Here is a 27,481-nt window from a genome sequence, read left to right as displayed (position 1 = left end):
TTTTTAATTTTAGAAAAAATGTTTGATCATCTAAAATAAATGAAGATTCTATACTAGATGCCCGTTAAAATATTAGTGTAAATTTTAAATAGTTTATTAGTTGGTTAAGAACGTAATAGATTCCTAATTAATTTCAACAATTTCAAGATTATCCTTCGAATTAACTCTTTAGGGGGGAATAAAGTTCAATATTAATATAACTCCATTGTTCTTGAACTTCTTCAAGCAATTGAACTTTATAAAATTAAATGCAAATAACACATCAATTAGTTTTACTTAGTTGATTATATCTTGGTGCTTGATCAAACTATGTTATTAAGCGTCTTATTTATTTATTTATATTTGAATTGTTTGATATACATAAACAAATCATAAAAAAGCGTTTTAAATTTGAACACAACTTAACATATCAACCAGTTATATTTTAGTCAAATTCGATCATGTAATCCATTCAATGTGGGTACCACCAAACTTTCACCAAATCAAGAAATAAAAAAAGAAAGAAAAAAGAAAAGGGAAAAAAAGACCATAATGATACATCAAAGCTTAAGAAAAGAGAAGATGGCTTTGACATGGCACATTTACATCCTTGGAAATTAGAAAAGAAAACAATAAAGTAAATTCATTCTATAAGATTCAACAACAATTCTAGGAAATTCCATTGGTGGCAAATAATGGATCTCAAGCACAGGCAGCTGCAACCAAATAAACAGGTAAAAGTATTATTATATATTGATATTTTATTATGTGTAAATAATTAGATATTAATATTTTCAAATATATATACGTATACATATCAAAGTTGACAGTACAAATTGCAAATTTGACAAGTTATTATATATATTTATTTTATTTATATTTTTCTAAAATTTATGTTTGCTTCCCCCACCATTTTTTTTTATTATGATTTTCATTTATCTTAAAAAAAATACTCAAATTTTTAATCAAATGGTAAAAGCAAGAACAAAATAAGAACATGTTTTGAAAAACTATTTTATTTAGATTTCATTTAGTAACCATTTCATTTTTTGTTTTAGTTTTTGAAAATTAAGCCTATTTTTCTTCTTTTTTTTTTTGCAATGATTTGCATGTTTAGTAAGTGCAATCGTTGAATTCTTAGCCAAATTCTAAAAATAAAAAAATAATAAGTTTTTGGTGGCTATTTTTTTAGTTTTCAAATTTTGGCTTCGTTTTTAAAACCATTGGTAAGAAGTAAATAACTAAGAAAAAAAATTGGAAGTAGAAGTAAGTTGATTTTTTTTTTTAAAAAAAGAATATCAACCTATTTTTTATTTGAAGAATGCCAACCTTCATATTAATTCAAATAGTTTATGCATATACCTTTTAACTATGATCATTATCTCTTTAAAATTCTGAAAAGATGTTCACATTGTATATTCTTGTAAATGAAAAATATTATGTTTACATTAAAAATACCGAGGTTTATTTCATTTTAATCTCTAAAGGTTTAATTTTGGTCCTTAGTACTTTTAATAAATCTTAAATTCAGTATTTCAAAATTAATTTTTATTGAATGTACAAAGAAAAAAAAATTAGATATTTAAATGTATATAAACTAAAATTAAACAAGTTTCAAAGTACGCATAACAAAATGATATTTTAATCTTATTTTTCATTTTATAAAATTTCATTAAAAAATGGTTGTTTTCTAATATAGAAAATGCACCAAAACATTTATAAAATACAGTAAAATTACCGAATCTATTAATGATAGATATTAATAGACTTCTATCAAGACTTCTATTAGTGTCTATCATTAATCGATTCTGAAATTTTGTTACATTTTGTAAATATTTTTGTTCATTTTCTATATTTGAAATAATTTCTCTAAAAAAATCTCAAACTAATAATGAAGATTAATCTTAAAATTTATTGAAAATACACACATCTTTACCTTTCATTTATTAGAAAGAGTAAATATGTGACAGTAGCATTTATATGAACAAATATAATTATACCTGGAATAGGAAGAGAGGTTGGATCAATGACCTTTCCATATAATTTATTTTCACCAAGTAGCTGCTCGTTGTGAACCTTTGCATGCATTTTTTTCTTCATCATCTTCCCCATTACCTATAATTTGATCAAAAGAAACTTTAAAAACCATCGTTTTAATCTTTAAATTTTTAAAAAGTACTTATTTTGGTTCTATTATTAAAACTGTCTTACTATTAAAATTTTTGTTAATTCTTTAATAAAATTACGTCTAGCATGTGTTGAGTAAAATACAGGTGAAGTAAAAAGTCAACTAACATGATAAAGTAACTAAAATCTTGAATAAAAAATGACTTTTAAGTTCTATAGAAAATTATTTTACTACCTCATTTAAAATTGAAATCCAATAGCTTTTTGTACGACTAACTTATTTGATAATCTGGTCATTCAAAAATATAAATTATTTTATCATTTTGTTTAAGAGTTAACTGAATTTTAATAATAAAGACCAAAATAAACACTTTTTTAAAATTAGAGGGACTAGAATAAATGTTTTTAAAAATTTAGAATAAGAATTATTGTGAGATGGGCGGTGCTTACTCGCCGGAGGTTTCTCGCAGGTGGCTCCGGCCCCACTTTGGGCTTCTCGGAAAAGCAGCTGTCGATGTTCGTTTCAACTTCCGGTAATTTCTTCCGAAAATCTGGCTCCTGCCCATTTTCCGGCGCCGGCTTTGGCTTGTTCCCATGGGCATCCTCCATGAACAGGTCTGCCAGCGTGACTCTACGGCGGATTCTTTGAGCGACATGTCGTTGAATAGCCACAACAACTTGGGACTTCTCAAATTCCGTACAAAACTCACCATTATTGTTGTCGAAGTTGGTCTGAAATGTCGTCGCCATTAATGGGGTCAACTCATCAATATCATCTTCCTCGTCCACATCATTATCAACAATAATAATATCATCTTCGTCATTATCTCTCTTTCCCTCCTTCCTCAAATTGAAATAATTTCTGGGTTTTGATGATTTCTCAAACCCCATAAACAAAATGGTAAGACGGCGGCCATTATTGATCTTCCAATCATCAACAAATTCATCAACTTGTTTTCCTAATAATCCTTGTGTTTTTATCCCCTTCCTGATAGATTCACCCTTCTTTCTTGACGCATTTCCACCTGTGTGATTATACAAATTTAAGCTAATAGATTAGGGAGTGAAATTTAATCCAGTTAAGCAAAAATATTTTTACAATTTTAGTTTATTTCTTTACTGTAATAATTTAGCATATGTATTTTCAAAATTGTGATAAATTAATTCCTATGACAAAATTTACAACACAATTATAACGTCAATGTTTGTTATTTAATGATCAAGAGCTATAATTTTTTTTTTAAAGGTATTGTAATTAAAGTGTGGGTGGAGAGAATCGAACCTCAAACCTCAAGTTCGATAGTATGAATACTATATCAGTTGAGCTACACTCTTATTGACTATCAAGAATTATAATTTATAAACATGCTAGCCTTATAATTAATTTATTGATTTATTTATGCAAGAAATCGTTTCAATAAATCTTAACTAAGATTCATGATAAAAACTAAATCGTTACATATTGAACTTCGTGAACTAAAATTGTTACAAAAGTGTAAATATAGAAATTAAAATCACTACTAACTAAACATTATGAACTAATTATTACTTTTAAGAGAGTTAAAGAATTAAAATGATTTTTAAGTTAAAAAATTATTAGATATAATAACTGAAAACTTCAAATCAAAGTTAGCTTAACTTAGTAATAATTGGCATATACTCTTTTCCACGAAACTTAATGATTCTATTAGACAGACTATTAAGTTGAAAGTCTAAAATCCTACTTTAAAGCTTTTAAAGTTCAATGCACTTCTTTAACTTCAAGAACTAAACTATGCCACATTAATTTTTATATGGATTTGAATACATAATATACTTGAAGTTATACAGTGATGAAAAGATGTTAGAAATGTAATAATGGTTAACAATCAAACCTTTAAGAGGGTTGTAGTGGAACTTGGTGTGAACCCAGTTGAACATGGCTGTGAGAGAGATGAGAAAGTTATATTATACTTTAACAAAATTCAAAGCAAAATAAATTAGAAAGTGGCCACCTTGGAAAATTTGTGCAAAACCTCAAAATTTTTTGAAGTGATACCAAAAGTGGAGTTAGTGAGCTATATATATATATACAAGAGGAAGTGGAGATTTAAATGGTGAAGAAGACTCCCTGAAAAAGGGCAATGGGGCCTATCCAAACAAATCACATATCTAACTATGGTAATGTTGTTTTATCACTGGGTTCATTTTCAGTGAATTGAGCAGTACCATGACACAATCATAGGGGTGGAAACCGATATTAATTGAGAGAGGAAGTGACATTAAAAGAATTCAAACACATGACCTTTCTGATCTAGTATACTATGTCAGTTCACCAAGCAACCTAAAAATTTATGCTAAAGAGTAAGAAATCAATATAAATATGCCTTTCTTTTGTTATCTTGATTTTATTATCATTCTTTAGTTGAAGTTTGAGTATCAGAATCGTCGGACGATATTGAATTCAAATAATTGTGTTCGTGGTCCTCTTCTTCATTTTCTCGTATGGTCCCTAACTTATAAGTTATTTACAAAGAAAATTTTACAGCCACAACAAATTGAGTTAAAATGAGGCTGAAAGTCCTTGTCGTATGAAGGAAAGTTGTAGACTTTTTGATTCCACATGGGTTTGCGGTCCTGATTTCCTTCATTTTCTCCTACGGTCTGCTATTACTTTTTTTCCTCTAAAATTATCTATGCCACTTGTCCAGGGCTAGGTTTTTTTTAATGGTATTTTCCATGATATTTCATGTCTTTTAACTTTAATTTCAAACAATAAGAAAAAAAAAAGACAAACCACATGAAGAAATTAAAAAGGATATGAAGAAAAAGGAATAAGTACTATGGTAAAATAGAGCAACAGAAGAATGAAATGAAAAACAGTGGTTTTCCTAGTTTGCTTGGAAAGCCGAAAACCCCACCCATTGCTTGCTTGCTTTTTTTTCAAAATCTCTCACCTTTCTGGGTCCTATCTTTTATGAAAGAAAGCTGTATAAAAAGTGGAAAAGAAAAGGCCCCTGATCCTTCTCTTCAAAACTAAAGGAAATGTCTCTCTATGGCAGCCAAGTGGAGGACTTTCTTCTATAGTTTCAACACTATAGGATAATTAGGACAATGACACTTGTTCAAAATTTGAATGTCTATAATGTCATCGTTTCTTTCTCCAATTAATATTGATTTTTATATGTTGGGTCTTCTATAAATTCTCAAACTCATAAGAAAAGAGGAATGTTAAAAATATTGAATGTAGAGAGTTGTTGAGTATAAAGTATTCGGTGAGAGAGAGTATTAAAATCATTGATATAATTAAAGTGATGGTAACTCGACAACTTAAAATTTTTATGATTTATTATTATCGAAGAGTGAATCTCTTCTATATCATTAGAAGGTATTATTCATTTTAGACATAGATTCACCTAAATCAATCTACTGTACTTTGCCATCAATTGAGAATTTATCCATTTTTTTTTATTAAGTGAGATGACTTTAGTTATGAATTTGAGTATAATTATGGAACAAATAAGAAAAAGGGGAAATTAATTAGTTTCGTGTATGCATGAATGATAGTGCACATGATTAAGCTTTTGGAGAGGATATAAAGAACCTGAAAAAAGTCTTTGGATAAATAATATTAATAATAACAATAATAATAAAATTAAGAGGAAAGGGTACCTTTCTGTCCACAATTCCCCACTCTCAAATTCTTATAGACACTTGGCCATAGATTTACAAATACTTTGCCACCTCTTCGATATATGATGAAAGTTGAAATCTTTTATGACCAGATTGCATTGCCATCATATAAAATTAAATTCTCTATATATTCAATTTGCATTGCCATTATCTAAAATTAAGTTGGAAGCCATGAACATGCTAGCTGCACTTTAAATTATAGACTTGAGCTTCTGAATGTTTATTATTATTTTTTTTTTAAAAAAAAGAAACAAACTTTTCATTAATAAAATGAAAAGAGTGTAATATTCGAGATAAAATTACAGACGTAGCTTATAAAGTTTTATAAAATAGAAAACTAATAAACAAAATAATTAGTTAGATATATAGTACGTATAGTGTAATAGTTTCCATGTCGTTTTCTTGTGAATGTGTGAGAGAACATATGAAAGAGAACTTTTTTATTTTTATGATTATTTATTTATTTTTGGTGAATTCTCAAATGCTTTGCTTTTTGATTATTTGGTAAAGGGCATAAGGCCATAAAGATTTGGAAAACTATTTAGAGCCATAAGTTGGAATGAGGCTTCCCCACCAAAATGTTGATTTGTCATATTTTTCAAAGGCACATGCAAAGGCTAAGTTCACATAGCTACATAAAAAGTAAGAACCTCCCCTCTTAAAGAAAAAGTAGGTTTAAAACTGATGGCTCAATTTTCATATATATATATATATATATATGTATATGATTTATTTATTTGAGACCTTGAAATTTTGCATCTTAATCACATAAGATTTATGTTAAAACTTCTAGGATGAAAATAATTGCTCTACAATATTCTCCTAGCTGTCTTTTTAATTTAATTCTTAAAAACAAATGTTTGCATTATATCACATCCCAAAGTTCTTGTAAACACATTAGAAATTTTATTCTAACTCCTCATGATGCTTTCACATTTTAGTTCATCTTTGTTCTTCTATCTCGTTTTCACTCTTATTAGGTAAATATCACTTTTTATCTTTTGAACATACCAAAATTGGAAAAGTGAACATAGAAACGTAGTCACCCCCAATATAAGCATTATGTTAGAAAAAAAAAAAACGTGGAGGACAAATATGAAAAATGAGAGATATATTTTTCATTCAACTAAGCATGCCTTTATATAGGCTTACAAACATAACTATAGGAATGCCAGTGGTTTAAAGCTATAAATGTCATCAAATGCTCATAACTCACATAACTCCTATAACTCAAAAATCATTATTGGTTACAAAAAACTAAAAGTCACACTAAATGCCACAAATAAAGTTTAATAATGATATATTTTTCGTTCCTTTAATGTAGCGAAGTATCATTTTTACCATTTTGCAATGTATTGCTGTCGGTTCCTCTATAAATCGACTAATAATTCCAATCAAATAAAGAATATTCGGTCTTGTACATGTCAAGTATCTCAAACTTCCAACCAAGCTTTTGAAATATGTAGAATTTACCTTCTCTCCTCCATCTTGTTTGGTGATTTTGACTCCACATTCCATCGGTGTTCCAACTGGATTAGCATCATTCATATTGAACTTCTTGAGCACTTCTTTAACATAGTCCTCTTGGGATATAAAAATCCCATCTTCACCTTGTTTGACCTCGATCCCAAGATAGTAACTCATGAGACCAATGCCCGTCATTTCAAACTCCTTTGCCATCTCTTTTTTGAATTTATTAAACATGCTAGGATTGTTTCCGGTAAATACTAAAACATCAAATATAAATAAATGATTAGTATGCTTTCACCTTGCATTTTGATGTAGAGAGCATGCTCATAAGGACACTTCATATACTTCTTCTCTTGAAAGTACTTGTCAATCTTCAAATTCCATGCTCTTGATGCTTGCTTTAAACCATAAAGTGCCTTCTTCAATCGAAACACTTTATCTTCTTCACCCTTGACTTCATAACCCAATGGTTGTTCCACATAGACCTCTTCCTTAAGAATTCCGTTCAAGAATGCCGATTTGACATCGATTTGATGTATCTTCCAATGATTATGGGTTGCTAAAGCAATAATCAAATGAATAGTTTCAAGGAGAAAAATAGGGGCAAATACCTCATCATAGTCGATGCCATGTCGTTGGCCATACCCTTTCACCACTAGTCTCGCCTTGTGCTTCTCAACATCGCCATTGACTTTTATCTTTGTCTTGTATACCCATTTTACTCCGATCGGTTTGTGCCATTTTGGAAGCTTGGTCAACTCCCATGTGTCATTTTTCTCTATCGCTCTAATTTCTTCATCCATTGCATCCTTCCATTTCTTGCTTGCAATGGCTTCTTGGAAACTAATAGGCTCACAATCACCAAAAAGACAATAGAGAATTATGTCATTTTGATTTTCATTTACCTCATTAAGTTCCCGTAAACTTCGAGTTCCTCTTGGGCCAATTTTGTTCTTTGAATTGCTGGATGAACCTTCAAATGATGATCGATCGGTCGAATGAAGTGGCACTGGAATGGAAAAACCTTCACCCATTTCATTCCTAGTTGGCTCATTTTCATCGTGTTCTTCAAAATATGGAAGGAAATCATACTCATCTTATATATTCCAATCCCAAGTGGCTTCCTCATAAAAAACAACATCACGGCTAATCATTATCTTCCCATTCAAAGGATTGTAAAGACGATAGCCCTTTGAGCTTGCATCATAGCCGATGAAGATGAGTTTCTCGCTTCAATCATCGAGTTTGATCATTTTTTCTTTCGACACATGAACATATGCAATACTCCCAAACACCTTGAAGTGACCAATCATGGGCTTTCTTCTGTTCCATGTTTCTTGAGGCGTCTTGTCAAGCACACTTTTGGTTGGTGCTCGATTTATCAAATAAACCGCACAAGCTACGGCCTCCACCCAAAATTCCCTCGGCATCTTCTTTGTCTTTAGCATGCTTCTTGCCATGTTCAAGATTGTACGATTCTTCCTCTCCACCACGCCATTTTGTTGCGGTGTCCTTGGGACTGTTAACGGACGTCGGATGCCTTTTTCATCACAAAATTGTTTGAACTCATTTGATGTGAATTCATCACCTCGATCGGTTCTCATGGCCTTGATTGTAAGGTTTCTTTCATTCTCCATACATGCTTTAAATCTCTTGAAGATTTCAAATACTTCTGATTTTTCCTTCAAAAAGTACACCCATGTTTTTTCTAGAAAAATCATCAATAAAAAGAAGGAAATATTTACTTTTACCATGGGACTCTGGTTTGAACATTCCACACACATCAGTATGAATAAGTTCTAAAGGCTTATTTGCTCTTGTTATAGAATCCTTCGGAAAACTACTTCGATGATGTTTACCAAGCAAACACCCTTCACACACTTGATTTGGCTTGTGAATGTGTGGTAAACCTCGCACCATCTTCTTCTTCGATAAATCTTCTAGACTTCCAAAATTGAGGTGCCCGAACCATTGATGCCATAGCCAAAAGAGATCTTCATAACACGTCTTCAAGCATTTTAGAACATCATTACATATATTCAAAGGAAACATTCAATTTTTGGTCATGGAGACTTTAGTAATAAGTCTCTCATGATTATCCCTCAAATACAAACAATTGTTTTTCATTTGAACTTCAAAACCTTTCTCTAACAATTGTCCTATACTCAATATATTATTTTTTACATTGGGAATGTAATAAACATTTGTGATATATTTATTTTCTCCATTTTTTAACCGAATGAGAATTTTACCTATTCCTTTGATGGCGGCCAAAGAATTGTCTCCAAAGGCAATATTACCTTTCTCCATCTCATTCAACTCCACAAACATCTCGCGTTTTCCACATATGTGATTCGAGGCTCTGTTCAAGATACCACATACTATCTTGACTCTCTTCTTCTCCCTTTGAAACCATAAATAAGGTTCCATTATTCTCTGCATAATTGGATTGCCCTTGATGGGCTTTCGATGTGCTAGCGATTGATCCTTCCTGATGCTTTCGATCAATCGACTCTGTTTGAGATGAGTAACACTCATTCGCATAATGTCCATATTTGTTACAATTATAATATTTTACCTGAGATTTATCTCTCCCGGATCTTCCATCACGTCTTCCACGACCTCGACCTCCTCTTCCTCTTGAGGATTCATACGAGTTTTTAGAAACATCGGTGTTGGCTTCACCTTTTCCACCATGGCCTCGACCACCGTGACCTCTTCCACGTCCACGACTATTCTCCTCCTTGATTTTGAATTGGAGAAGTTGTTCAACGGTCTCTGTTTGCTCCATCCTCCTTTTCTTTTTCTCCTCATAGGCTTGTAACGAGCCTATAAATTGTTCAATTGTCATGTTCTCGAGATCCTATGTCTCTTTGATCGTCGTGGCGATAATCTCGAACTTTGTATTTAGATTTTGTAGAATCTTCTCCATGACACGAACATCGGTGATTTCTTCACTATTCCGTCTCAATTGGTTGACGATAGCCATTACTTTTATGTGATATTCCGCTATCACCTCCGTCTCCTTCATTTGTAAAGATTCAAACTCACCATATAAGGTTTGCAACCGTACCTTTTTCACACGATCGGCTCCTCTATGAGTCAATTGGAGCTTGTCCCATGCTACCTTTGACGTCTCCGTATTGGTGATGGTCTCAAACATATCTTCATCCACCGATTGATACAAGATATAAAGGGCCTTCTTGTCCTTCTTTCTTGTCTCCTTTAACACATCTCTTTGTGCTTGATCAGCTCCAGCTTTTGCCTCTTGGAAACCGTTCTCCACAATCTCCCACACGTCTTGTGCTCCTAGTAATGCTTTTATCTTGATGCTTCAATTTTCATAGTTGAGCTTGGTAAGTATTGGTAGTTGAAGTGAACCTATCCTATTGTTGGCCATTTTTCTCTCAATATTTTCTACTAGCTCTGATACCACTATGTTAGAAAAAAAATGTGGAGAACATGAAAAATGAGAGATATATTTTCCATTCAACTAAACATGCCTTTATATAGGCTTACAAACATAACCATAGAAATGCCAATGGTTTAAAGCTATAAATGTTATTAAATGCTCATAACTCACATAACTCCTATAACTTAAAACTAAAAGTCACAAAACTCAAAAGTCACACTAAATGCCACAAATAAAGTTTAATAATGACAAACTTTTCAGCAAAGAAGTGATTAACAGTTTTATTCATATCATTTTTTTGTTACAACTTTATTATGATGTTGAATTCAAATATTCCCAATAATAGACAATCTATAATAACTATAAAGGTTATATAACTATGTGCTATAGTTACATTATAGGAAGATGAAATACCTTTGTCAAAAAATTGAAGGTATAAAGGGAGGAAAAAAGTTGAGGTGATAGGCTTTAAAATGAAAGGAAAAAAAAAAAAAAAGAAGAATTTAAGGGGGAAAAGACATGTTCAAGCATAGATATGTATAAAATGTGATTCCTATAGGGGTGATTTTTGTATTAATCATTGTTGTTTAATGGCGTAAGAATTTGAGATGTGTCACCATTGAATAAGAAGTGGCAACGGATGAAGCCCCTCCAGTTTCAGCTCCTCCCTACAAATTTCATTTGATAAAAAATTATACTCATTCAAGAACAAGAATCTTCAAACTGTGAAAAGAAAGCTGATAAAGAGGTATATTGCATGATTAAAATGAACTAGACCCATTTACCAGCTACACCAAACTGATTACGAGGATTGAACCTGAATTGCAAAATGAAGCATCAACCCAACTGTTAATGCCTTGCCGAACTATATAATTGTGAAGCACATCTCGCATTTTCTCAACTACATCTCTGTCATCCAGAGAAAAAGAAGGGTAAGTATCGAATGATATACCTCTCCATTAACAGTTATTTGATCAATACTGTTAGTATTTGGAGATCATAAAGTCAGAAAACATCACATTTCCACTTGGTTCATAGAAACGAGCATGTATGCTATGAAAAGAAAAGGCCTAAAATAATTTACTCTGAAACACGTTTCATTTTAGTCTATGTACTTTTAAATGTCCAATATTACTCTATGCATTTTCAATCGATAGAGATTAATTTCTTTGAAAAAGTTATCGGCACTAAATTTAGACATTTGAATGTATGGAAACTAGATTGAACAAGTTTCCACAAATGACTTTTTAACGCAACAAAAACTGACATCATGACACTTGGACACCAGGCAAATTGTGATGAACAAGCATCTCCACATACATTTTAATAAGAGATGACTTTCATAAAAATAAAATCAATGGACTGCAGAACCAGGCCATACAATAACACAAGCCAAACAACCAAAGGGTACTAACTCCTAAAAATCTGAAAATTTGCTAGGTTAGATGCAAGTATCTCTAGCGAGTGAACAACATGATATGAAGGATTCAATCAACTGCAACAATTCAAATAGGCAGAATACAATGATAAGCTCCTTAACCAATAAACTATGAGTATTTGAGAAAAACTAACAGAATTCTTTTAACCTGTCAATGAAACCAACAACTCAGAACAGTTCATTGCCAAATGGGTTGGGTTGTTCTTGTTCAGTTTAAGTTAAAGACATTATCCTGTACAGCCTACATTATGTTGGAAGCGTTAACGAGCCCACTCTAAGATTCACTCTAAATCTCACAAACTTTGAAGAGAATAAACTTGTTGTCTTACTAAACTCCAGAACACATAAGAAAAGAACATTGTTCTCTTGAAATCTCTTCGTTATATAGTACTTAAGAGATGTTTCCTAAAAGACACAAAATAAATGAAGTACATGTATACATACCATTCATGTACTTGAACAATTACATGTATATAGAAGTGCATGTATCTAGAAATTAGAAATTCATATATTTGGAAATGTATCTAGAAATGTATTATCCATTATATATCTAGCTTAATTTCTAACATCCCCCCTTAAGTTAGATTTCCAAGTCTCCGAGCTTCTCTTTATTTTTCAGAACAAGTCTTTCTTTAATGCTTTGGTGAATATGTTTGCAACTTAATCTTTGTGTCTTGCAATACTTGATGCATACTTCTCCATCTTTGATCAATTCTCTGATGAAATGATGCTTGATCTTTATATTTTTACTTCTTCCATAAAAGACCGGATTCTTTGAAAGTGAAATTGATTTATTGTCACAGAACATGACAGTCTCTTTCTCTTGAGGACTCTTTAATTCATATAGTACCTTTCTTAGCCAAAGTGCTTGACAACTGGTTGTAGACAAAGAAATGTATTCAACTTCTGTTATTTATAATGCTACAACATCCTATTTCTTTGATGCCCATGAAACTGCTCTAGAACCAATATTAAATACATACCCAGAAGTACTTTTGTAATCATCAATATTTTCTCCCAAATCACTATCGTTGTAGCCAATGAGCACATTATCCATGTTCTTCTTATAGTGGATTCCATGATCAATAGTTCCAAGAATATATCCGTGTAAAAAGTATTTTTCTCTCTTATTTCCCTTAGGAGGAAAGAGATTTTTAAATAGAAGAAACACTCAATTACAAATAAGGAAAGAATAAAAAATAGTAAATAAAATACAACAAATATAAAACAATAAATACAGTAAAGAATTTCACAACAAAGGAATAATCAACACTCCCCCTCAAGTTGTTAATCAACTTGTTAAATTGCCACTTTGGAAGACCTTTAGTTAACACATCTGCAATTTGCTCTACTGTCGGAAGAAAGAGAATGCAAATCATTCCATAATCAATCTTCTCCATTAAGAAGTGTTTATCAACCTCAATTTGTTTTGTCCTATCATAAAGGACTGGATTATGGGCAATGGAAATTGCTAACTTGTTATCACAATAAATGCATATGGGTATTGTCTGAGAGAATTTCAATTCTTCCAATAGTCTTTTTGTTCATATACCTTCACAAATACCATGGGCTAATGCCCTAAATTCTGCTTCAGTGCTACTTCTCGCAACCACACTTTTTTTTAAAAAAAATTTTCCAAGTAACTAGATCTCCTTCAACAAAATAACAATAACCTAAAGTGGATCTTCTATCAGTCATACTACCTACCCAATCAGCAATAGTGTAAACTTCGACGTGTAGGTAATTATGCTTATTAAACAATATACCTTTTCCTGGAGTACCTTTCAAATATCTCAAGATTCTATAAACTGCTTCAAAGTAACTGACCCAGGAGCATGCATAAATTCACTCACCACACTAACTGTGAAAGCGTGTCAGAACGTGTGTGAGAAAGGTATATGAGTCTCCCCACAAGTCTCTGGTATTTTTTTTCTTTTACCTTTTTTTCTGTTGCAGCTACCAATTTTAAATTCTGCTCAATGAGTTTATGCTATTTTGCAACCAAGTAAACCTGTCTCATTCAGTAGGTCAAGAATATACTTCATTTGGTTGATAAGTATGCCACTTTTAGACCTGGCAAACTCCTTGCTTAGGAAATATTTTAAAGTTCCCAGGTCCTTATCTAAAAATTATTACTAAGATTTTCCTTCAAGATATTCAGTCTTGTCTCATCATTACCTGTAAGTATGATATCATCAACACACACTATCAAAACAACCACCTTACCACTTCCCGTATTTTTATAGAACATAGTATGATCAACTTAGCTTTGACTGAATCCATAGCTCTTGATTGCCTTTTTAAACCATCCAAACAATACTCTCGGAGATTATTTAAGCCCGTATAATGATTTCTTTAATTTGCGCACTTTGTTAACCCCGAGATCCACCTCAAAACTAGGTGGTAAGTCCATAAATACCTCTTCTTCAAGATCCCAATTGAGAAAGGAGTTCTTAACATCAAGTTGATAAAGAGGCCAATCAAAATTAACTGCAACAGTCCGATAGAATTAATTTAGCTACTAGAGCAAATGTTTCTTGATAATCAATTCTATAGGTTTGAGTAAACCCCTTGACAACCAATCTAGCCTTGTACCTTTCAATACTACCATTAGTTTTATATTTTACAGTGAACACTCATTTGCATCCCACTGTTTTCTTATCTTTTGGTAGTTCGACTATGCTCCATGTGCAATTTTGTTTCAGCGCATTAATCTCTTCCATCATTGCTAATTTCCAATTCAAATCATTTTGAGCCTCCCGTATATTCCTTGGTGTATAGGTTGGTTATTTTGGATGTGAAGGCTTTATGACAGTTAGACAAACTATGATAAGAAAGATAGATTGTAATGGGATATTTGGTACATTTATGAGCACCTTTCCTATGGGAAATTGGGATATCAAGATCAGAGACATCAGGAAAAGGGTTAGAAGAAGATGAAGAACTAGGAGGAGTAGAGTGTCTAATACTTGGATCTTCAAGATCATTTATCAAAGTATTTGATTGGTTCTGTAATAAGTAACTGTCGTCTGATCTCGATCTCTTTGAGTCAAGTTTCTTCTAGTATAATTCTGAAGTTCAGGATTCTGACTTGTTGAGTTAGTTTGTAGTGTTTCTCCCTCTGAGAAAGAATTCTTCATTCTTGGCATTAAAGGACTAAAACTCATAATTTCCAGACTATTAATGTTTGGGAGAGATGAAATGTCCTAAAAATTATCTTCAAGGTTAGATGTCTCCCCTTGAAGAGAATTTGGGCTAAAAACGGTTGATTTTCCAAAAAAGATACATCCATACTCTAAAAAAAACTTATTGGTCAAAGGATCAAAACATTTGTAAGCCTTTTTATGAGAGACATAACCTACAAAAATGCATTTAGTAGCTTGAGCATCAAGTTTAGTTCGAGAAAGGGTAGAAGTATGGACATAAGTAGTACACCCAAACAATTTAATTGGTAAATCAGAGAACAATCGGTTATTAGGAAAAAAAACTCATTGAAGTGATTTAGAGGGGTTTTAAAATTCAAAACCTTAGACAACATTCGATTGATCAGATATGCAGTTGTAAGAATGGCATCACTCCACAAATATTTTGGAACATTCATAGAAGACATAAGGACACGAGCAACTTCAAGCAAATGTCTATTTTTTCACTTAGCAATGTCATTCTGCTGTGGCGTGTCACAATACATAGCTTAATAAAAAATACCCTTTATCTTGCAAAAAATTGGTTAATTGTTCATTGAAATATTAAGTGTCGTTATCAGAATGAAAAATTCGAATATTAGTTTGAAATGGAGTCTCAATCACATTGTAAAATCGAACAAAAACTTCTTTTACCTCTGATTTTTTTTGTTAACAAATAAAGCCAAGTTAAACGAGTGTGATCATCTATAAAGCTAACAAACTAATGCTTACCACTATGAGTCAAGACTTTAGATAGACCCCAAGCATCAGTATGAATTAAGGAAAAATGTGGTGAGGCCTTGTAAGAGTTAAGCAAATAAGTGGATCGATGATATTTGGCAAAAGTGCAACTTTCACACTGAAAAATGAAACAATCAAATCCTTTAAATAAATAAAAAAATAGATATTTTAAGTAGAAGAAATTTGGATGTCCTAATCTATGATGCCAAAACATTATAGTTTCTTTAACAAAAGGAGAACAGACACTACTCAAGCCCTAAACTTTTTTATGACTAGCTAAAACGTCATCAAAGTAATAGAGATCATCAATCATCCTAGCACGTCCAATCATTCCCCCAAGTCCTGATCCTGAAAGATACAATGAGCTTCACAAAAGATAACATGATAGTTAGCATCCCTATAGATTTTACTAACAGATAACAAATTACAAGCTAATTTTGGAATATAAAGGACAAAACGTAACATAAGTTTTGTAGTCAAAGGGATAGTTCCTTTTCCTGCAATGGAGGTGAAGCTACCATCAACATTGCGAGTTTTTTCATTGTAATACACATGAAAATATGATTCAAATAAACAAGAGGAATTATCATATGATCAGAGGCTCTAGAATCTATAATCCATGGAGATGAGTTAAGGAAAGAGAGAGCTTGAGGACAAGTACCTGATTGTGCCAAAGAAACACTAGGATTACCAGATGATGAAGTGGTCTTTAGTAGCTTCAGGATTTGATCAATTTGATCTTTATTAAACAGGTTGGAGTCCACAACATTAGCATTAAAGGTATGCCGATGAGAATTTCGCTCATCTTGCTTAGAACTTTCCCACTTCGCAGGTTTTCCATGAAGTTTCCAACAAGTTTCACACGTATTTCGAGGTTTATTGCATTGGTCGCACCAGACATGAGGTTTCCATGTGGCTTGTTGGATTGATCAGAAGCCTTTATTGTAGTATTCTCAGTCACCAACGCAGAGCATCCAACTGAATCAATAGTTTTTTTTGCAAATCATAACATTCCTGCGACTTTCTTCCCTGCGAACTCGTTACTAGTTGGAAGAGTAGTTTTTCCAAGTATTCTACCTCTAACTTCATCAAACTCAACATTGAGGCCGACAAGGAACTTGTAGATACGACCATCTTCAACAAATTTCCTATAGTGCTTTTGGTCCTTTGTAGACTTCCACACATACATGTCAAAGAGGTCAAGGTCTTGCCAAATCCATTTTAGGGAGTGAAAGTATTGTGTAACTCAGTTAGTTCCTTGTCGTATATCACCCAATTTCAGGTTCATTCGAACAATTGTGACTGGTTTTCCAAATCAGAATACATTTGAGTTACACTATCCCATAATTCCTTAGCAGTAGAGTAACACATGTAGTTATAGCCGATGTCTTCAACCATGGAATTAACAAGCAAAGTCATAACCATAAAGTTTTCAGCATCCCACCCGATGAATGACATGTCTAGACTAAGGGTGACTTTTTCTCCCATGATGTAGCCAATCTTCCCTTGTCCACAAATATACAACCGAACACTTTGAGACCAACGAAGAAAATTGTCTCCATTAAGTTGAATGGTGGTTATTTGGATAGTGAGACCGATGGATGGATACAATTATCGAAAACTTTAGCGATGGGTGCCTTAGTGTTCGGTATATTTCTAAAAAAAGAAAACCAAAGAGAAAAAACAGTAGATCTGGAAAGAAAAAACCAGAACAATTGAAGAGAAAAATAGTGGCGGTGGTAGGAGGTGGTGACCAATGGTCGAACATGACAGTGAGCAGCGAAATACGGCGGCGGTGGCTACAGACTTGACTAGCCGACATATTCAGATGCGAATGGAGAAGTAAAAACGACTAATGGTTGATGGCTCCGCAAAAAATGACTGATGACGGAAGAAACACGTAAATCAACTTCGGGACTTCGATGGACGATGACTCTGATGACGATGTGATGTCCGGCAAGGCTCCGAGGGACCGACTATCACGACGAACGAGGAAGAGCTCGATGGCGGCAGCGGCACAACTAGGGTTTTTAGGTTTTTTTAAAAAAATTAAGGTTTTTAGAGTTTTAGTACAATTTAATGCTCTGATACCATGTACAAAAAGTATTTTTTCCCTCTTATTTCTCTTAGAATGAAAGGGCTTCTTAAATAGAAGAAATGCTCAATTAGAAATAAAGAAAGAATAAAAAATAGCAAACAAAATACAACAAATATAAAATAATAACACAATAAAGAATTTCACAACAAAGGAAATAATCAACAATATCTAAGAACTCTCTTTCCAACTTCCCAATAACTTCTCTTTGGTGTTGCCATAAATCTACTCAATAAATTGGCTGAGAACATAAGATCAGATCTAGTTATGTCATCAAAAGTTTGCTATCATCATGTTTGCTTAGTTTTAAGCCTAGCTCCATAAGACTACTGACATGCTGAACATTCTTCATTTTGAACTTTACCAATGAATCTCTTGCATATTTCTTTTGAGAAATTGTAATCCCACCATCACTTTGCTCAACTAGAAAGTAATGAAGTAAACCCATATCAGTCATTTCAAATTCTTTCTTCATGCTCTCATTGAAATCTTCAATCACCATGTTTGAATTTCCCATAAAGATTAAATCATCAACATATAGACACAAGAAATTATCATCTTTATCTTCTTTCATTTAGAGAGCATGTTCATATGGACATCTTTTGAAACCATCCTTCAAGAGAAAAATTGTTGATACGTGTAACACCTCGAATTTTTATTATTTATGTAATTTCAATAATTTTTCTTAATTGAGGGAATTTTTGGAATTTTTGGACTTAAGTGTAATTGCAGGAATTTAATTATTGACGTTGAAATTATTCAATTTGAAAATTAATGGATTGACGTGGAAATTAATGGTAAGAATTAATTTCATTTTGGAAGGAAGAAGTGTTTCAATTTAATGGTTTAATCGGAGTGAAGTTATGGAAATTGGACTTTTAGTGTCACACAAATTTAATTTGAAATTAATGTCAATAATTAATTTCATTTTAGAAGGGGTTATGTCACACAAATTTAATTGAAATTAATGTCAAGAATTAATTTTATTTTGGAAGGGGGTTATGTCACACAAATTTAATTTGAAATTAATGTCAAAAATTAATTTCATTATGGAAGGGGGTGAGTTAAATTCTTTGTGAATTGAAAATTTTACGAGAGAAAAGGATTAAAATTTGGAAGTAGGGTTTGATTGAAGGAAGATTTTGGAGATTGGAATCTTGAGGGTGGTTGTTGCTAAGGCTTCGTTGGGGTATTGAATTCAAAGAATGATTATTGAAGATTGCTGCTTGGATCGATATCTGAATCTAGTATCGAGGTAAGTAATCTTACTACTGGAACTATCCACGGGCCAAACACTAGATATATGCTAGCATGATAGATGAATATCAGGACAGAATGATAACATGATAAACGGATAGTATAGTATGACTGTTATATGTTCTTGTATGAGAATCTGAAAGATTTATTTGTGCATGTAGATACTTGCATGCTAGTAAGAGATGATACTTGATTCACTGAGGCTGTATTTGATGTGAGGATATTGAGGCGTATATGCATGTTGTATAGCCATGATGTTGTGGTATATATGTATGTTATAAAACCAGATTGTGTTTCCTTCAGGATTCACTAGATATTGTGTTTCCTTTGGGATTCACCAGATATTGTGTTTTCTTCGGGATACACTAGATTGTGTTTCCTTCAGGATTCACCAGGTATTGTGTTTCCTATGGGATTCACCAGATTGTGTTTCCTCCGGGATTCACCAGGTATTGTGTTTCCTTCAGGATTCACTAGATTGTGTTTTCTTTGGGATTCACCAGATTGTGTTTCCTTCCAGATTCACCAGATATTGTGTTTCCTTCGAAATTCACCAGATTATGTTTCCTTCAGGATTCACCGGGGGTTGTATTTCCTTGGGATTCACCAGAGGTAGTGGCATACTTAACTACAGTAGGATAGAAATCAGTTTTTCATGCATGTACATGTCCCATGAGGACTAGAGCAGTTTATATGTTCCACCAGAGGTAGGCATCTAGAGGACATAGATGTCTAGCCTGACCCCAGTAGTGGGGTTACTTACTGAATATTTTATACTTAACCTTCTCATGTTTATGTTTCAGGTAAGGGTAGGGATGCACCGGTGAATGACAAGAGGAATCCATGAACGAGCCACTAGGGACCATTTTTAATGCTTCCGCTCATGTTTTAAGAGTTCTTTAATGTTTTTAACTTTCGGTCTTGACATTTGAAACTTATCGTTTGAGATTTGTTTTCAGACTTATTTATTTCCATTTATGACTTATGGGTACTTTATCATTTGATTTTAATATTTGAATTTAATGAAGATCTTTTAAGTTACCTTATTTATTTAGCATTTATTTCACTATAAAAAGTATGTCGTTTTAACTTACATGCATGCATGCATTTAGTAACGACCTAACTTGAGTCTTAAGAAGTCGGGTCGTTACAATACGACTATACCAGACTCTTGGTGCTTACTTTAGTCCGTACAATGCTTTCTTCAACCAATGCACTTTATTTTCTTCTCCAGTCTTTATGTAACCAGGGGGTTGCTAAACATATATTTTGTCCTATAAATACTCATTTAGAAAATTTGACTTGGCATCCATTCGACGTACTTTCTAGTCATTTTGTTTGAGCAATTGAACAGTCACCAAGTGAGTCACAGGTGCAAAAACTTCTTCATAGTCTACACCATACTTTTGTTTGTACCCTTTCACGACGAGCCTTGCCTTGTATTTCTGACATCTCCATTTTAGCTTTGTTCTATAAATCCATTTGACTCCAAGAGCTTTTCTATTTTCTAGTGGTTTGACTAACTCCATGTCTCATTTCTTCTGATTGCATCAACTCTTGATCCATTGCGTCTTTCCATTTTTCATCTTGAATTGCCTCCTCAAAGTAATAGGATCAACATCTGTAAATAATGCAAAATTAGCATGTTCATCGTCCAACATTCTTCTTGAAGTGTTATAGATATCATGAATACTTCTTGTCTTCCTTGGAGTAGTTTCTTTATCACTTGTGGAGTGTGAAGATGAAGATGAAGCCACTGGTAGAGTCTTTTCAAGCACCAAGTCTCGAACATCTTCATTGCCACCCATGTGAACAAGCAATGGATTCTGATCTTTATTTTGTGCATCCCATTTCCAGAATTTTGCTTTATTGAACTTGACATCTTGACTACTAGTAACTTTCTTACTTACAGGGTTGTATAATCTATAAGCCTTGGAGTTCTCTTTGTACCCAACAAAAATGCACTTTTTTAATTTATCATCTAGCTTACCTCTATTCTCATTTGAAACATGAGAGTAAGCAATGCACCCAAATAATATTAGGTGACTAACAGTTGGCTTTAATCCACTCCATGCTTCTTGAGGAGTAATACCTTGCACACTTTTAGTTGAAGCTCAATATAAGAGATAAATAACACAAGTTACTACTTACCTCGGAGGTTCGTCGTGACAACACAAGAGCGGCTGAAGAAGAAAGAAGAAGGCTCGAGGATGAGCAACACATTTTGGTTGCCTTGGAGCAATTTGAAAGAGAAATGAGTGAGGAAGAAGAAAAAGAAAAGAAGGAGAAGGAGGAGAAGGAAAGACGCCGCAAAGCAAATGTGCAGCGCGCCAGAGAAAGTAAGAGAAATGAAGTGGAGGAATGGAAAAGGGAAAAAGAGGAGCAACGCAAGACAAGGGAATGCAAACAAAGACAAAAATCCCGCCTTGCGTCTGCTCAAGACAAGGGCAAGGAAAAAGCAGAGAGCAACGAGCTTGCATCAACCAAGAGGCGCCCAGCAACAAAGAAAGAAAATGATGATCTGATGATGGAAATGGGCTTCTTCCCTGCGTCGACGCCATTACCAGATCTTATCACTAGTGTTGTAGTGGAACATGGGTGGGAAACTTTCTGTCAATGTTCATCCATCATCATTCCAGTGGTAGTGAGGGACTTCTATCATGGCCATCTCTTTGACACCGAAGATGCGGTGATCATTGAAGGGAGGGTAGTATCATTCAGCACAAAGGACATCAATGAACTCTATAACAAGTTGATTGATGATCCTGAAGAAGAGCACATGGAGGATGCGCTGAAGGAATTAACGCAACTGGGCACCAAGTGGTCGGTGTCATTAATAGGCATAAAAACCCTCGCCTCCAACAAGCTGCTCCCAAAAGCGCGACTTTTGGTTTATTTGGTGAAATGGCGACTCATCCCAACAATGCATGACAAAACAATTTCAAGGGATCGAGTTATGGCCACATACTGCATAGTGCACGACATTCCGATCGATGTGGGCCAGCTCATTGCGAAGCAGATTCAAGGTTTTGTTGGCTGTGTGAGAGGTCAATACTTCTTCTTGTGGACAATTTTAAACCTATGCCTCTCTACGGGTGTAGGCATTGATGAAGAGCCCATGCCAGAAATTCATGGCAACATCCACACAAAGATCCTAAGAATGCTTCTCAAGGATTCACCACATTGCCCCGAGCTTCCAACAAAAAGGCCCTTTATTGATCTAAATGCTCCGTAACCACCCAAACCAAAGAAGCAGTGCCACAATGATAAAGGAAAGGAGATAGTCCAAGAACGATCACCGCAGAAGCAAACCCAATTATCCTTGGACCTTTTGCCTTTAATCATTCGCCCACCAAGCCCTCCAATCAAACCCTTTTCCCCTCTTTTTGAACACTTCACAAACCTCCTCCTTGCTCTTGATTCTAACCCCGCATCTCCAACAGCGTCCCCCCACCATCCATTTCCAGCTCACTTTTCACCCCATCACCGCATATTGATGACCCACACGGTTTGGAGTAGGCCCTTCCGCTTAACCTCAAATCGATGCTGGTGAAACATCGACGACACAACCCACCACCGCATCTCCTGCAGCCTTAGCCGATATGCGGGTCTTCTTATCTCAATAGCTTACCTTCTTCCACCATGCATGTAAACATAAAATTTATCTTCTTTTGTCATACTACGCATTGATGTTCTAAATAAGCATATGGATAGTGATGAATGATGGATCATACAAGCTCATGTTGCCATAAACTTGTTGACTTGGGATGGAAATGGAATGCGGATGCTGTGTTATGCTTATTCATAGTTTATGTGATACTACTTCTAGATGTATGCGTTATTAATGAAATGCTTGTAGAATGCTATGCGTTGTCACAAGTTTCCTTGCGTTGAAACCAAGTATAATTCCACCGTAAGTTTCTCGGAGTGATTCGAGGTCGAACATAGGGATTGCTTAGTTAATGCATTACGTTCGTGATATATGCGATCGGTTTTACAATTAATATAGAGAGTGTGTGTACAGGTATTTAAATTGCGATAAAGTAATATTGTGCGGTAAAGTAAAGTTGCGATAATAAAGTAAAAGTGCTATAAAAGTAAACCTAAGCTATTATGATACAAGATACAGGATACATGATACATGATACCGAGTTTGAGTTTGACTGTGAAGATTATACAAAGGATCGTGTTATGCGGTGGTAAGTCTTTATGTATGAATCAGAAAAAGAAAGAGTAATTAATATAAACATCACAAGTTATTAATTGCGTTAAAGAGATAAGTAAGGTTCGACTTTCACTTGGCGTACACCTCTCGGTGATCAACCGCATTCCCACATCTCTGTGGTGAAACATGGATGAACGTAATAAATACAGGGTTGCTTCCATCTTTGGAAGTACTTCTCGCTTTAGTTAATGCATTCTTCTAACCTTCTCTCGATAGGAGGAATGACATCTTCACTTCTACTCTCACAGGTGAAGATGCCGTCTAGCATGCTTTAGCTAAACATATTTATTTCTTTAGCACAGATTAATTTTCTTGTTTAATTCATTCTAATTACCAGGGGATTAAGAAAACATCGTGGAGAAAGCGATACATGGATGAATGGAAATAGATAGAAAGATGGAGATGAAAATGATCATGACATTCAATTCTAATATTTAGTGTCTGATACATGGTGTGAACGATAGAGATTAAGTAGATGAATACAATTGATGAAAAAGAGATAGAAACAAATACAGAAGAGTGCCAACGTCTTGACACAGATCTGGACGGGGGATTTTCTTGCCGGTATATGGAATGAATGGAAGGAAGAGCTTCCCTATCAGGCTTGCTCGTCCGGTAGAAGTGACCTTGGTACAGAGCTTCACAGCGGGGATTTGAAAAGATTTGCCCTGAGACTCACCTCTCGACCTTGTCTCTTAATTCTTCCCGGATCTTCTCCGATCAGCACTCAGACCAGTCTTTCTCTCAATATACAAATATCAAAATATGCCCGTATCAAGTATATTTTGCAATGAAATTTCAGAGGCTATTTATAGGTTCAGCTTTGACTTTCTACAAAGTGGACCCCATTTTATTGTTAAGGCAGCTCTGGAAATGGTTGAATGAATATTTCTTCTGTTACGCAATCAATCCCATCAGAAATGCATAATGGTCAGCTATACACATGTCTGGATCCTCCGCAATTGCGTTGCTCTTTTGCATCTTCGATCGTTTGTCCGCATGCGGTGCTATTTTTTATTATCGCATGCTGTGGAAGTAAAGCTCTGGATCGATTGTTGCATGCGCCGTCATTGCGTTGATCGTCTCTTCATTATTGATTGACGGGCGCAATGCGACGGAGATGCGTTGTTCAGTTTCTCTTTGAGCCATGAACTCAAGCGGTGACTTATTTCCTACAAAACAGAATGGAAACATCATTTTTCTACCATCACAATGATATTAGTGGGTGTATTAGCGATAAATTATAATTTTTGCATTTCTTAGCCAATTTCTATACAATCGACGCAACTTTTCTCTCTTTTAGCCGCAATATCTAAATAAAGCAGCATAAATAACTTGTATTTCTACAAGTTATCATACTCCCAAATTTAGATATATGCTTGTCCTCAAGCATATCTTCTACTAAGGCAATAATGCTCAATTCCTATCCTAAATTTTGCGTCGATTGATTGCTCCAAATGCTCCACTTAGGCACATTACTTGACAACGCAATTTCCTTCTATCCTTGCTAATTCCTAACAAAGCCCTACTTTATTCTTCTATACAAAAAATTTTTGCTCAAAAATTCCTTTCTAGTTTTAAAAAGAATGTTTACCTCTTCTTGTCAAAACAACTTGATGCGTCCATATGCAGTGGTCAAATTTTGCGTCATTTATTAGAGACTGTTGGTCATGGTTACACCCTTCGTCTTGACTTGTTCCCATGGGTGTCATGCGAACATCCAACTACGATTGTGTACCAATCTCAACTTTAACTCATGATTTTTAGAGGAGTTATCTCTTGCATTCTTTTATTTTTTTTCTTTTTCTCATTTTTCTCTTTTCATATTGCGTCGTTTTTGGAAACCCACCTTCGTTTTGGCTTGCTCCCACGGGTGTCATGCGAACATCCAACTACGAGCAGGTTCCTTTCACAACTAATTCTTATCAGGTTGGGAATGTTTTTGAGTTTTCCTTTGCGCTGACATTGGAGTTTATATGAAAATTTATATTATATTATTTTTTAATTTTATTTTGAGATGGAAATTAACGTATTTTCCTAATGACCGCATAACCTTGATCTCATCTGCTTAGACCTTCCCCACCCCCAAATTTGGAGATGCGCAAAGTCCTCATTGCGTTGTTTGGAAAGAATAGACCAACACTTAGACAAAATTTTCGAAAAAAAGGTTTGAGCAGAATTTTGAAAGATAAAAGGTAAAGTGTTGCTATAGCTACGAATTAACTAAGTGTTAGTCAGAAAATACAAAGTGTGAGAAATGTTTCTTAGTGTATGCATATTATACATCATGGTAGTGCAATGAATAACGCAAAATAAAAGATTAAGAATATCGCAAAAATTGACAAAGGATGATAAAGAAGAGGCAAAGGCATATAGAGAGAATTACTACTCAGTTGTATTAAAAATTAACTAAGTATACAAATAATTACAAATAACGCAATACAAAATTTTTGCATGTACAAAGCATCAAAGAATTAGTTTCTATACATAGAAAAATAATAAATGAAGTCATCTTTTGTATTTGATTCAAACGGGTGCATGATTAAAAACTAACACTGGGCTTTCATTAACACAAATACATTTTTGCTGAGGACGGGCAACAATGCATGTATTCCCGCAACACACCCCCTAACTCAACGTATTTCTGGAGGACGGGCACACGGTATTTCTACCAGTGCAACACTACCTCAACATAGTGCATTTTTGCTAAGGACGGGCAAAGAACACATACGAGCGCAACACACCCCTCAGCGCAATACATTTGGGTTGGATGAACGCAAAGTGTATCTTGTTGGTACAAGATGCACCCATCATCACAATGCATACCGAATCTTGATTGTTTTATTATTAATATTTATTTTTATTTTTATTTATTTTTTATTTTTTTATTTTTTTCATCAACGCAAGTCACAAAGACCTTGCGGTAATAATTTTCTTCTTATTCAATCAATCATTCACCAAGTTTAAGAATAACGCATTTATGACAGAAAAGTTAAAGATATTAAAAAGAGTACAGAAATAAATGCAAGGGAATTAAATGAAGAATAAATTAAAAGACAAATTAAATGAAGCAGTAAATGACAAAGTTCATAAAGCAATAAAGACAAGAATTAAGAAAGCATGTAAACATAGAATTGAGATATAGACCGGAAGATAGTTTCCTTTGATGAACGCAATTCACACCTCCGCAGGCGGTCCAGCTTGCCTACCCAATGTCTTTAGGGACATTGCTCCTTTCCATGAGACCAGAGGCTTTAGAATTGCTTGGCAACGTTCCTGGTGTTCTATTTTGTAGTTCGGATGCCAACTGCCCCACTTGAATCTCCAAATTTCTTATTGAAGACGCCTGCGCCTGCATCACCGCATCATTTTTATCCATGTATTGCTGGAGCAGGGCCTCCAATGAATTGCTAGAGGTGTTGGAAGATGAGGGTTGTTGGTTGTACGATTGTTTTTGTTGACCCTCATTCGAATTGTGGTGAAAAGGTGGAGGGTTTCCTCGATTCCTTAAATTGCTATTCTGATGGTTACTTGGCCCACCTTAGTTAGGATTCCCTCCCCAATTGAAGTTACCAGGATTATACGTGTTGCTGAAGGGGTTATTCTGGATCGCGCATACATGTTGTACGTTCGATAGGCACATTTCCACCGCATGGGCCCCTCCACAATTGACGCAACTGATTGCGGCCACTTGAGCCAGAGCAATGGGTTTCGCTGTTGTTTGGGAGAGGGCACCTGGATTAAGCGCCATCGACTGGATGATAGAGGCCACTGCGGGCATCTGTGCGGCCAAAGTAGTCACTGTCTCCGCAGGGACAATGGCAGTTTCATTTCTTCTTCTCTCGGAGCCTCTTCCTCCGTGTCCATTATCTACCCAGTCATC

The 27,481-nt window shown here is 34.3% G+C and overlaps 1 protein-coding gene across 2 annotated transcripts; it reads right to left on the bottom strand.

Annotated features, from left to right (window-relative positions):
- Window positions 1–422: 422 nt before the first annotated feature.
- LOC120090314 (protein TILLER ANGLE CONTROL 1-like) lies at window positions 423–4,164 on the bottom strand. 2 transcript variants are annotated; one of them, XM_039047899.2, is made up of 5 exons: window positions 4,101–4,164; window positions 3,981–4,028; window positions 2,557–3,131; window positions 1,980–2,094; window positions 423–695 (listed from the first exon to the last, which is right to left on the bottom strand). In XM_039047899.2, the coding sequence occupies exons 2-5, from the start codon at window positions 4,024–4,026 to the stop codon at window positions 682–684; spliced, it is 750 nt and encodes a 249-aa protein (XP_038903827.1). In that variant the 5' UTR covers window positions 4,027–4,028; window positions 4,101–4,164; the 3' UTR covers window positions 423–681. The 2 variants fall into 2 exon arrangements, with proteins under 2 accessions (XP_038903827.1, XP_038903821.1); XM_039047893.2 differs by having other exon boundaries at window positions 3,981–4,143.
- Between the last annotated feature and the right edge of the window lie 23,317 nt (window positions 4,165–27,481).

This window comes from Benincasa hispida, chromosome 1 (assembly GCF_027475165.1).
Source record: "Benincasa hispida cultivar pf3 chromosome 1, pf3_genome.v1.1, whole genome shotgun sequence".
NCBI lineage: Eukaryota > Viridiplantae > Streptophyta > Magnoliopsida > Cucurbitales > Cucurbitaceae > Benincasa > Benincasa hispida.
The sequence above is the reverse complement of the archived record's forward strand: the minus strand, read 5'-3'. Positions and strand labels throughout refer to the sequence as shown.

Bases quoted from the DNA above. Each gene is read 5' to 3' on its own strand.
- LOC120090314 (XM_039047899.2), bottom strand. From the start codon at position 4,026: ATGTTCAACTGGGTTCACACCAAGTTCCACTACAACCCTCTTAAAG. The intron at 3,132-3,980 runs GTTTGATTGTTA...ATAATCACACAG, and splicing joins CCACTACAACCCTCTTAAAG to GTGGAAATGCGTCAAGAAAG. The intron at 2,095-2,556 runs GTAAGCACCGCC...ATCAAATTATAG, and splicing joins CTGCGAGAAACCTCCGGCGA to GTAATGGGGAAGATGATGAA.